The sequence below is a fragment of the Vidua chalybeata genome, chromosome 10 (assembly GCF_026979565.1).
Source record: "Vidua chalybeata isolate OUT-0048 chromosome 10, bVidCha1 merged haplotype, whole genome shotgun sequence".
Lineage (NCBI taxonomy): Eukaryota > Metazoa > Chordata > Aves > Passeriformes > Viduidae > Vidua > Vidua chalybeata.
The window spans coordinates 8874244-8886581 of NC_071539.1; the positions used below are offsets into that span (position 1 = coordinate 8874244).

The following is a 12338-nucleotide window of genomic DNA, read 5'->3' on the forward strand; positions in this document are numbered from 1 at the left end:
TGAATGCTGGACTCAAAGATACACTGAGTTTGCCAACATACCTGAAGCAAGGCAGCTGTATCAGCAGACCCCCCTGACCAAGCAGCCTGTAGTAGATGCCAAACACAGGCTGTCTTTTGCTGGTCCTGTTCTTGATTTTTACCCACAGGCTCTCAGTCTGCTCATGGCTGTTACTCAGAGGCAGCTCTTCACTATCTGTCCCTTCCTCAGGAGAGTACAACACCACTGCCCCTCCTCCCCATCCTCTCTTCTGAAATCTTTTAGCCCCCCATTGCAGTGTTCCAGTTATGTGGCGCATCTGTTTCTTTGACAGCAATTATGTTATAGAGTTTTAATTGTACCATGGTTTCCAACTCCTCTTGCTTGTTACCCATGCTGCATGCTTTGGTGTGGAGACACTTCAGCTGGGGGCCTTTTTGCCGTTTGGGAGAAGCCCTGCCTAATAATCCTTTGAGACGATTTATGGGTATTACCCTCTTGCTTCCTAAGATGTTGATGTTTCCTGGTTCCTCTTTGACGCCCAGAAATATGTCCCCATTCTCTGCTCAATACAACTTAAAGCTCTGCCCCTTTCCTCCTGCCCACCTTGGGCCCATTTCCCCCACAAACCACAACCGGATCCGGTACCCTCCAGAGCTGACATCCAACCCAGCCTCACACCAGCTCCATGCTCTGAAAGGTGGCCAGTGGCCTCCTATTGCCCAGTGGGACACTGGCATGCTCCATCCAGGAGGTCCCAGCCTCACCTGTACCACAGAGCTCCCATTTAACTCACAGAGAATCATCTGGAAAACATCTCCCTCTCACCAGCCTTGTGCTTGAGGCAACAGCAGGACAATTCCCCCCCCCCACCCCCCCAAAAAAAAAAGCAAGCCCCACAGCCCCCCAAGGAAAGGCGAGCATTGCACCGTGTCCTGGGTTTATTTACACCACAACCTCTGTGTGCGTGGGCAGGGAGGGATGCCGGGAGCCCACCCCAGGGCAGTCCACCCCCGAGCCGGCTCAAAGGCAAGGCAGGCAGCGAGGCAGTACCGGCAGCAGCACAAGGAAAGGAGCAGGGAGCACGCCCAGGAGAACCGGGCTCTGGCTCCCTTGGCACTACAGACGTAAGCAAGCCCCAGCATCAGGGGGCTGGGGAAGAGGCAGGGGTCACTTTTAGCAGCAAATGCCTCGTTTCCCTCCAAGGCAGCAGGGAGGACAGTGGCATGTGATGGAGCCAGACTAGTGCTCAGGAAAACAAAGAAAGAAAAAGGCAGAGGGTGAAGCGAAGAAACATGGAGAACAGCTCTTCTGCCCTGCAGAGCACGGAGTTAAACCAAGGGTCAGGATGCTTTGCCTTCCCTCCTCTTGGCACAGCAGCAGCTCCAGGCACAGCCTTCCAGCGTGCCCAGTGCCAGGCACAGCCCTGGCCAGTGACAGAGCCCCTGGCGTGCCCCTGGCCACGCACACCAGGCTCCCGCTCCCGTGCTGTCCTTCCACCCGGCCCCGGGAGGGGAGAGCAGTTCAGGTGGCAGTTTGATGGCATGGCTGACGGTCCACGTGGGCAGCACCGTCCTCGGCGCTCTGCCAGGCACAGTTGGGATGGAAGCCGAGGTGGCTGAGCTTTGCCCTCCAGCCCCTGGCACAGTCCAGCTCCCACCTCCCTTATAGGAAACCCTCCTTCCGGAACTGCTCCTTCAGGATGTCTCTGTACTGGTCAAAGCCACCCTCGATGCGTGTGACGGTGGCGTTCTCACACACCCACAGCTCCTGGCACACCAGGCGGATGAAGCGTTCATCATGGGACACCAGGATTATACCACCCTGTCAATATACAAGGGGGAAAATGGGGACTTAGTGGAGCATAACCCAGGGCCCAGGACTGGTGGCATGGAGATCTTGTGCTTCTGTCTAGCCTGTGCCCAGCATTTCTGGTTTCCATCAGCTCCAGGGAAAACTTAACAGTATTTTACTGGCAGGGAGCTCATCCCAGCCTTTCCTCCCTTCAGGAGGACAGACAGATCACCTATTGGGGAGCCATGTGCAGTAGTAACGTATTTAATGTTCTCTCTCAGAAGGCAAGTGCAAGGTTTGTTACTGGCTCTCCAGGTGTCCAACAACTTTAAGGATGGAGAATCCATGCGAAGTCAGTAACAGTGAAGAGGCGTCTGGGTAGGGCCCTGAGCAGCCTCAGCTAAGCTTTTCTGTCACAGGAAAACTGCCCCAACCTGACAACAACCACTGAGATCCAGGTTGATTACAGTGGTGTCTGGAGGCTGAGTCTTTGGTGATCAGGCATAAAACATGCCTAAGGAAGATCTGAGCGGCCCCAAGGCAAGGCTGGGAGCTGCACACAGCATGTGAGAAGTCAGAGTGTAGGTGAGGATGGGACAAGGTGCTCTCTGGGGTGGTACTGCCTCTCTCAGCCACTCCTAGCCAAAGCCATCATGTAAACAAACCACCAGGATGGATGGCTAAGACAGAAATGTGACTAATTTCCCAAATTCTATACTAGACTTGAAGTCACTGCCGGTATTTCAGCATCCAGCTCTGGCTGAGATACCAAGTAACTTGATCTGGAGGCTGCAGGAGGTGTTAGAAAAACAAGAGATGTTCCTTACCCGGAACTTATTCAGTGCCTTTGCCAGTGCCTCAATGGTCTCCATGTCCAGGTGATTTGTTGGCTCATCCAGGATGTAGAAGTTTGGACTGGAAGAGAAGACAGCTCTGAGGATGCAGTGAAACAGGCTCAGGCTGGGTCTGCACCCTGACTGCTGCCTTAGCTGCTCAGAGCCACAGCCATTGGCATGTGGCTGGCCCCAGGATTGGCACTGCCCAGTCCCAGGGACACCTCTTATCCCTGTGAGTCCAAAGAAGTGGGAGAAAACGGCCTGTCTCCTTCTACACTGTCTTCCCAGGGTAACCTCCCTCTCCATAAAAACCCCCAAGGCAAAGGCTTCTGTGGGGTAGCAGAAAGTCCCTGGATGCCTGCCTTCCTCCTGGTGAAGCAAGCTCCAGGGATGAAATAATGCAAAAATTAACAGCATTTGGGAGAACATTACCAGGGCATAGTCATCTGGGCAAAGGCCACCCGACTCTTCTGACCTCCGGACAGGCTGGCCACAGGACGCACGGCCAGCTCTCCGGAGATGCCGTAGCTCCCCAGCTGATGCCGGTACTCCTCCTCCGTCTTCCCTGCAGGATCATGTCACAACACAGCTATGGCACACCTGGTGTGACACAGGGTCATAGCTGGACAGCCTCTGCCAGACCAGCAAATGGGAGATCAGCAGCACTTTCAGGCAATTCCCTCCCATGCAGGGGGTTTGCAGGGAAATCCTGACTGACACCATCAGGACAGGGGCTGCAGGGCTGGTGACTGACACCAAGTGATGCTACTCCCAAGTCCCTGTCACTGTGTCAAGTAATGGAGAAAGGAACCAGAAAGGAACCAGATGTTTTGGCAACTAGGAAAGGGGGATCCAGTGCTCATCCTATGAGCAGGAAAGCAGCTCATCTACCCCCAAAACTTGGCACCAGCCTGAGATCTGCAGACTACCAGCTACCCCTGCTTCTCATGGCTGATGACCTGAACTTGGCTGGATGAGGGGAGTTATCCCAGTGTTGGCAGTGACCCTTAAGCACCGATGGGACAGAGCCTTCTGTCCAGGAGCATGGACAAATGGGCTCCTCCATGCACAGCAAAAGAGGCTTCTGGCATCAACAAAAACTCACCTGGGAACTTTCTTGCCAGTAACTCTACAGCACTGATATTCAAGTCTAGTTGATCCACGTGGTGCTGGCTGAAATAACCGATCTTTAGGTTTCTGCAGAATGAGAAGAGCGATTGGGAGCTGGTACCAGACTCTACAACCACAGCCTTCATAGCTGCAGTGCCATAAGGGGGCACATGTGTGGGTGTGCTGGACCCATCCCGGTCACTACAGCAGCTATTGCTCCAAGCACAGCCCAGGAGCCCCCCAGCTGCACAATTCCTCCTAACCCTTCCAACCAGGTACCTGTGAGCATGTCTGATCCCTCTGACTGGTGCCAGCTCCCCCATTAAGATCTTTAGCATGGTTGACTTGCCAGCTCCGTTTTCCCCAACCTAGAGAAGCAGCAGCAGCATTGGAGAATGTGAAATCCATGAAGGCACTTTGGAGTGGGGGGCAGTGATCAGGGAATTTCAGCTCTTGCAGATGATAAGGGGGGAGCAGGACAGAGCACAAATGGTGTACCAGGAAGCTGCATTTCTATCATTAACAAGCAGCACTGGCAGCAGTGACAGATGTTCCCTCCCCAGCCCTCAAGCCTAAGGATTACCCAGTCCCAGCCTCATCTGCAAGCACAATGTCTGCTGCCCCATCCAACATAGCAGGGCCCCCACTACATGCTGCTGTCATCTAACAGGAGTCATATATGGATGTAGTCTCTTCTCAGAGGTATCCAGTGAAAGGACAAAATCACAAGTTCTAAATGGTACTAGGAAAAATGTCCCAGTGTTCCTCAAAATGAGGATGATCAAATGCTGTGATGGGACCCAGAGGAATGGAAGAAATAGTCCTCCCGGAAACATCCAAAATTGAACTGGACAAGGACCTGAGCAAGCTGAACTATAATCAAAGCTATCCCTGGTTTGAGCAGGGTCCTCCCAAGGTCCCTTGCAGCCTCCATTATTCTGCAATCCCACATACCACACAAATGCGGGACTCCAGGTCGGCAGAGACAGAGAGGGAATGAAAGATGTAGCGACTTGGCTCATAATAAAAGTCTACTTCATCCAGCTGCAGGATTGGGGGGGAGAACTTCTCAAAGCCATCAGGGAACCTGAGAAGGCAGGAAGAGGTGAGAGATGGCCAGGAACTTCAGAGACTCCCAACTGCTCAGAACCACCTCTGCAACTCCCCAGGTGACAAGGAGGGCTCCCTACCATGCAGGGCCTCAGGGAAGGATGGTCAGGAGAAAGCAACAAAGACCTGCAGCCCGAGCCCCAAGAGGGAACCCAGCCTGAATGAGGGGATCTGTCTGGTCTCCCTGTCAGAGTAAAACTGGCCCACATGAAGGGGTGGTTGTCCCAGCTGGGAGAGCAACCTGGAGAAGTTCATGTCAGAAATGGAGTCAGATGCCCTCCAAACAATGGCTATGGGGACATTTACCTGATGATCACCTCAGATTCCTTGTCCACAGGTTTCAGCACTGGCCTGAAAGAAGAGGAAACATATAATCAAGGTGCTCTGCACTGTGGGTCTGCTCCCACACCAGAAGCCCAGGTAGAGTCTTTAGCTCTGTGACATCTCATCCTAACCAAAGCCTCTGGACCAGAGACAGGCACCCAAAAAGCCCAAACCACAGCTGTATCTGCCAGGTACCCTGGAAGCCTCCATTTCTTCCCATGAGCACTGCCCCATTCCCACCTCCAGAGAGGAGCAGGATAGGCACTCACAGCTTCTCCAACAGCTTGAGCTTGCTCTGGACTTGGGACGCCCGGTTGGCGTTGTAGCGAAAGCGGTCAATGAAAACCTGAGAGAGAAAAGCATCAGAGAGCCCCAAGTCCCCTTCAGCACCGGCCACCCTGCTCTACTGCCAAACCTACAGCAATACAACCACTAAGGCAGAGAGAAAGGGACAAGGCTGGGAGAAGAATGCCCCAGCTCCACTGGCTTCTCGCAGTACCTGGATGTGCTCGCGGTACTGCTGCTGGGCTTCATACTCCCGCTGCTGGTTCTTCAGCCGCTCCTCCTTGATCTTCATGAAGTTCTCAAAGTCCCCACGGTACATGTCCAGCCGCTGCGAGTGCAGGTGGATGATGTCCGTGGCCACCGCGTTCAGGAAGTTCCTGTCGTGGGACACCACGAGGATGGTTGACTGCCAGGTCTGGAGGAGACAGCAAGAGGGAGGCCTGAGCACCATGGAGCCAGAGCACAGGGGTTGGTCCCACCACCCAGGAAGGTGAGGACATCTCCCTCCCTCACCCTTTCTTTGTATCAAGGTCTTCTTCCACCCCCCTACCTGTAGGTAGCTCTCCAGCCACAAAATTGCCCTCACGTCCAGCATGTTCGTTGGCTCTGAGGGAAGGGGAAAAGGCACTGAGGTCAGGAGGGATGGGGATGGCTGGATTATATTTTTTTCCCATAGGAAAGGCTAGTGATCTGCACTGGGGAGGAAAGAGCCTCTGTGGAGACCTTCTCTGCCCAGCTCAGGGGACTCGTGTGTAGGGTGTAATGTGGTGTGTGCACAGGGGCTGAGGCTCAGGCACGGATGCTCCTCACGGCAGCATCTCACCCAGATTCCCTACCCAACCTGGGCTCTGCAGCTCCCCCAGCACAGACTGGCAGCCAGGGTGCATTCCAGGGACAAGCAAGGGAAAGGGAACAAAACTTGGGGCAAGATGACATGCAGACCACCTGGTTGGAGCACAGGGCAAGGCTCTGCTGAGCACAGCGAGAGCTGCTGCCCAGGCAGATTTCCCCGTGCCACCACTGCCAACTGTGCTGCCAGGCCAGCCCATCACACAGGGCTATTTTGAGCAGGCAGATAAAGGCCATGGCATGTTCCCAACCCCAGGAAGGGCACAAGCAGGCACAGCAGTGTCAGAAGGGGACTCACAGTATCAACTTACCATCCAGCAGAAGGAGATCTGGCCTGGGGAAAACAAGACATGGGTATCAGAAGCAGAAGGAGCACAGAGTCAGTACAGAGTGTCTCATCACACACACAGAGCTGCAGTGCCTCCAACACCCCCCACCTCAAGAGCCTGGGTTGAGAGGGCCCTCAGGCAGCACCCCTGCACTTTGCAGCACAGACAAGGAGGCTTAACCCCAGAGCATGAAGGCCTTGACACCAACCTGGCAAACAGGGCTCGGGCTAAGGCCAGTCTCATCCTCCAGCCTCCAGAAAACTCTCTGAGGAGAGAAGATGCAGAGAGGGGTTACTGTTCAACACAGAACCACTTTGTGTTTGCCTGCCTGCAGGATCCCTGCTCCCCCACGGCTCTTTTGGCTCTGCTGTCACCCAGAGGCAACTTGTCCCTGCAGAGATTTCAGGCACAGCACAAGATCTGCGGTCCAGTAGGAAGGTGGCAGGAGACCACAGGCACCCCCAGGGCAGGAGACCACACTGGATGGGCAAGAATAAACCCCTGTTCTTCCTTACAGCCACAGCAGTGCCTGGGGGCTCAACTGGAACAAGTTCCCAGCCTCATCACTACCTCAGTGCCCAAAGTTTGGAAACTTACTTGGTTGTCTGTTGTTGCATCTTTGCATTAAAGCCCAGCCCAGCAAGAATGACGGACGCCCTGGGGAAAAGGGGAGAGAACTGGAATCCAGCTATAGCATCCAATGGCAGGGCACAGTCCAAGGTCTCAGACCCACAACCACCAAGGGGACTCTGCTACATATTTTAAAGCCATTCTGGTGCAGGAAAACGTCCCTGCACACCCAAGAGAAGCACTTGGCTAGGAAATGCAGCCCAGCAGGGCACGGCATCCACAGGAAGTCCAGGAGATTTGCAAGGAGTTTTCATCTCTTTGGCCAGGAAGAGAGTCACACCACCATTACAATCCCAAAAACGCTCCCCAGGCACCAGGAACCTAGGGAGGTCAGACAGCAGCAGCAGCAACGATACAAGCCATTTGGGGCAAAAAAAATCCCTCCAGCTTCAGCAGAAAGCTCAACTATCCTAAACCAGCAGAGCTGTGACAGAGAAGAAACAAGAAGAAAAGCAGGAAAAACCCCATCCCCACATGCTGGATCCCAGGGCCACAGCATGACCCTTCCATACCCCAAACCCTCAGCCCTGCTCAGCCCTGGCCATGCCAACACACAGCAGTGCTCACAGGGCTGTCTCACCTTGCTGGGGCCTTGTCTGCCTCAATCTCCTCCAGCTTAGCATAGATCTCTGATAGTCTGGCACCTTCCGTCCCTTCTCCCCTAGGGCAGAAAACGGAGGAGTGTGTGGGACTCACCAAGTCAGGGTTTGAGTGCTGGGGGAGGCTGATCTCCTCAGGTAGGACTAAGGTGGGCAAGATACAGCCTGCCCCTGCCAGAGCCTGTCTTTGGAAGGGACAGACCTCAGAATGAGACCTTGTGGTCAAGAGGCCACAGAAGGGCTGGAAACCCATGGGATCACCTCACCTTCCAGAACTGATCTTGGCTGTCAGGTCCCTCTCCTCCCGCAGCAGGCTCTCACGAGTGGTGTCACACTCCAGCACACTCTGCAGCGCTGGTGTCTCATCCCCTGCCACCTCCTGCTCCACGTGCAGGATGCTGATGTGTGAGGGGATGCGCAGGCTCTGGCTGGCGATCATCTTCAGCAGTGTTGTCTTCCCCAGCCCGTTCCTGCCCACCAGCCCGTAGCGCCGTCCGAAAGCCAGGTTCAGGTCTGCTCCCGTCAGCAGGACACTGAAGCAAGGGAACAGGCAGGTCCCTGGTCAGACTGTCCCATGAAGAGGGGATAACTGACAGCCACCTGCCCCTGGTGTATTTCAGGCTGTGCTGTAGCCAAGCAAAATTCACAGGCTTCTTCTGCCCAAAGCCAATAGGGTCAGTGCCCACCTTGCTTCCCGATCTTTGCCACACCCTCAGTAATTTCTCAACTGCTCTCCAATCCAGTCTCAATCCCCCATGGTGCAAAATCCCAGCCAGGGCCTGTCCCACGTCCCCACTGCACTCACCGCTCACCGAAGGACACATCGAAGTTCTCGATGCGCACATCGTACGACTTGTTCTTGCCTGATGACTCCATGCGAGTCTCCTTCTTGCTGGAAGCCTGGCTGGCAGATGCCTCCTCAAGGACTCTGTGGACAGGCAGAACACAGAGAGGGGGCTCAACAGGAAAGCTCTGGTACAGTCAGATCCCAGCCATGCTCAGCAGAGCAGGATGGGAATGTTCAAAGTGCCCTGCATACTCACACAGGGCCAGATGACTTCAGGGAATCCCGCTCCAGCCTCTTGTCCTGCTTGGCTTTCAGCCTGGCTTCCGCCTTCTCCAGTTTCTTGGCATTCACCATCTGAGACACAGAACAGAGTTTGAAGAAGAGAGAGCATCTCCAGCAAAACCCCCAAAAGCCCAGCTCTGGGAGAAAAAAGATCAATCAACCTCTTAAGCCTGGAAGAAAGAGAGGGAGGAAGGACAGGGAAACTGGGACAGATTCAAGCATATTTTGAGGAGGCTAATCAGGCCAGGAAGCTACCTCAGGAATGAAGTCCTAAATCAACAGCTCACACACAAGTTTTGCCTCAGCAAGGCAGAGGTTTTGGCTGACCCTATCGTACAGTCAGTTTCTGTAGTTCCAGAGACCTGGATCAGCCAAGTCACTTCAACAGCAGCAACCTGTCATCCCAGTGCCTCTTCTGGTATACCCTGCACCCACCCTTGGAGTGCACCATGAGGTCTTTCCCTTCTCAACACGTTAAATGTTAGCCAGTTTGGAACAAACTCTTCTTGAGCAGTGGATCAGAGACAAAAAGCATTTAATTAACCCTGAAGGCAAGAAGGCGCCAAGTGTTTTAACCTGGCTTCTGGTCTTTGGCCAGGCTTTCAGCCCACTCCAGCTTATTCCTGCACAGAGTTGAATATTTGTGGCTGACCAAGAACACTCCTAGGTATTTCTAGGCAACTCTGCAGGCAATGGAACATGATAGAGACCTGTATGCCAGACTGAGGAGTATCTTGTTACTAGAGCTGTGACTCTGCACCTACAGACAGAGTCACTCTGTAAACTATACCCAGCTTTCTGAATCTCCTAGTAAGACATGTCCTCCAAAGCTTGACAGGCCTCCCAAGGCCTTCCCTGAATCGAATCCAATTTTTCTGAAGATCCTTTTTTGAGTTGCAGACATGAGAGCTGGAAAGTGAATCCAGCTGCAACAACTCTGGTGCCAAAACCAGCCAGAGCTGCCAGTTTTTGCTTAAGACTTGCGTTCAGACATGTGGGAACCCTGTTAGGTCTCAGCCTCCAAGTGAAGGGCTCTCACCCTCAACACATTAACCCATGGAAAGGGAGCTCTGTGAGGAACCAGCCTGGCAATAACGCTGCCCACACTGTACAGCTCCTGCCATCCTTGCTTTGTGGATGTACACCTGCACCTCACCCATGCTCAGACTTTGGCACATCCAACACAGACGGCAAGCCAAGGCTGTTCCTGCGCAGCTACACATTCCATCAATACAGACATCCCGATTTCCTCAGGTCATGGAGTGGAACTACTTCCGAACTTCCCAGCTCTTGATCTTATTTCCCAAATCACAACAATGTACAGCTGGCTCTAGAGCTTAAAGTGTCCCTGCAGTGGCTCTCTGCTAACTTCCCCCCCGTAACACCTCCCTCTCCTGCCATTACCCAGGGCTTTGTCCCTCGCTGAATATTCAAGATGTCATTCAGGGACATCCTATTTTCTCAATCAAAGGCTTGGCTGTAGAAGCCAAAGATCCTCGCAAAAGTCAGAGTTCACTAAGAAATTACAGCAAAATAGATCTCATCAGATTAATAGGCTGCTAACTCATCTGGAGCCTCTTCACCAGACCAAGACCAAGAGTTTCCCAAATTATAGGGAGCTCAACAAGGAGGAGCAGTACCTCCTGCAGCTATACTCCTAACCGGGATGCTGCTTGCCTTGGCTGCTCTCCAAGGGCAACCTGGACTGCAGCAGGGCAGGTCACCTGCAGTCCCACGTGTCAGCTGCTCCCACAAGGAAGGGCACAGCCCTCACTCACCGAGGTCTGGCCTCTCTTCAGCAGCAGCCCCGGCAGCAGATCCGCGCTGGTGTCACCTGCAGAGAGACAGTGGGGTTGGGGTTGGTGAGCACGTGTGGCAGGGAGGCTCCGCAAAGCCCTGCCTTAATGACCACCCATGCCCAGACATGACTGATCCCTCTCCTGACAGGATGAGGGGACCAAAGGGCATCTCTCCACCTCCACCTTCACCCCAGCTTATCCCATGGGCACTGCTGCCCGCAGCTCAGCAGCAGAATGGGAATCAGATGAGTGCCTGTGAGGGAGAGCCTGAGGCTCCTCTCCCCAAGGTCAGGTGAGCACACCCAGCGCCCCGAGCCCTTCTGAGCCCCAGCACCCTGATGGCACGACGTGAGCCGAGGGCATCACTCACCGTATCCATCAGTGATCTGGGAAAGCTGGATGGGGGCATCCAGCAACACCTGGCTGCAGCGCTGGGCTTGGCCCTCGTCCCTACGGAGAGGAGGAGGAGGAGGGTGAGGTGCGTGAGTGGGGTGAGGAGGTGCGAGGGGACGCCGGGTACCCTTACAGCTGCAGGGTGTTGAAGAGGCGCTGGCAGATCTCCCTGATGGCGCCGTCGTCCTTGGTGTCCTGCGACACCTCCCGCAGCAGTTCGCCCACCGCCTCCTCCAGCTCGTCCACCGACTCGAAGTCCGCCCCGCTGCCGTGCAGGATCCCTGCGGGCACACGGCGCCGGCGCTGCACACCTCGCCGCTGTCGCGACAGGTGGCACCCTCCCGGTCCCCCCACCCCTCCCCGGCCGCCTGTCGCGATACGGGCGCTGCCGCCCGTCGCCACAGCGGGGAGGTGTCGCGACATGCGGCGCCGCGGGAAGCCAAGCCACGGCGGGCAGGCGGGAGCCGCTCACCCGTCACGTAAGCGAAGAGCTCGCCGTCCAAGTCGGGGAACTCGGAGCGGAGGATGTCGGCGCAGGACGCCATGGCGGGGCGGGCCCGCCCCGCGGAGCCGCCGCCGCTCGAAGCCGGAAGGGACGGCGGGCGCTGCCGGGAAGGAGGAGGGCGGCCGCCATGGCGCGGGGACCGCCGGGAGATGTAGTCCGGGCCCGACTGCGCCTGCGCATTACGGGGCCAGGAGTGGGGCTCCCGGCGCCACGTGCCGGCACAGCGATACCGGGAGCGGTCGGGACGGGCCCAAAACCGCTCAGCCCCTGCTTGTCCTGTCGCCCAGGGAAAAAGGTTGTGGGAGGACTTGGAATTCTTTTTCTTCCCTCTTTTAAAAACAGAGTTTCTGCTTTTAAATCACAATCAAGACACCGCAGGTTGGGGTTTGGGTTTGAATTTTTTTCATCCACCGATGGGGAATGAGCACTTGGACATCGTCACCTGCTCAAAGACTGAAGGCAGAGGGGCTGAGCCAAGGGCCAGGTCCAGCTGCTCAGCAGTCACTGACTCCCTCAGCTACCCCACACAGCACCCACCCTGGCCCCTGCCACCAAAAGCCAAGTTAAAAGGAGAAATCGGCTTTTGAGTTTTTTTCAGGTGAGCACGAGGAAAGATGATCAAGATTCTCTTAAGCCTGGCTGCAGCACAGAAGCCTGACTTACAGGGGGCTGGGACACACTGCACTGAGTTCAGTTCATCCCAGCTGCAGCCCCAAGGAAAGTCCAG

General features: G+C 55.1%; 1 protein-coding gene across 4 annotated transcripts; it reads right to left on the minus strand.

Annotated features, from left to right (window-relative positions):
• Positions 1–902: 902 nt before the first annotated feature.
• Positions 903–11695, minus strand: ABCF3 (ATP binding cassette subfamily F member 3). Of its 4 annotated transcripts, XM_053951817.1 has the most exons (21): positions 11579–11693; positions 11240–11387; positions 11084–11163; positions 10693–10748; positions 8889–8986; positions 8651–8773; positions 8112–8378; positions 7827–7907; positions 7214–7273; positions 6825–6881; positions 6599–6621; positions 5989–6044; positions 5653–5853; positions 5423–5499; positions 5136–5180; positions 4674–4806; positions 3999–4087; positions 3715–3806; positions 3042–3174; positions 2601–2688; positions 903–1803 (listed from the first exon to the last, which is right to left on the minus strand). In XM_053951817.1, the coding sequence occupies exons 1-21, from the start codon at positions 11649–11651 to the stop codon at positions 1645–1647; spliced, it is 2139 nt and encodes a 712-aa protein (XP_053807792.1). In that variant the 5' UTR covers positions 11652–11693; the 3' UTR covers positions 903–1644. The 4 variants fall into 4 exon arrangements, 3 of the variants coding, with proteins under 3 accessions (XP_053807792.1, XP_053807794.1, XP_053807795.1); XM_053951819.1 differs by lacking the exon at positions 7214–7273; XR_008432592.1 differs by lacking the exon at positions 3999–4087 and having other exon boundaries at positions 1713–1803; positions 11579–11695.
• Positions 11696–12338: the final 643 nt, after the last annotated feature.

Coding starts and splice junctions, on each gene's coding strand:
- ABCF3 (XM_053951817.1), bottom strand. CDS start 11,651: ATGGCGTCCTGCGCCGACATCCTCCGCTCCGAGTTCCCCGACTTGGAC. Junction 8,774..8,888: donor CTGAAGTCATCTGGCCCTGT/GTGAGTATGCAG, acceptor GCCTGTCCACAG/AGTCCTTGAGGAGGCATCTG. Junction 8,379..8,650: donor GATGTGTCCTTCGGTGAGCG/GTGAGTGCAGTG, acceptor CCCTTGCTTCAG/TGTCCTGCTGACGGGAGCAG.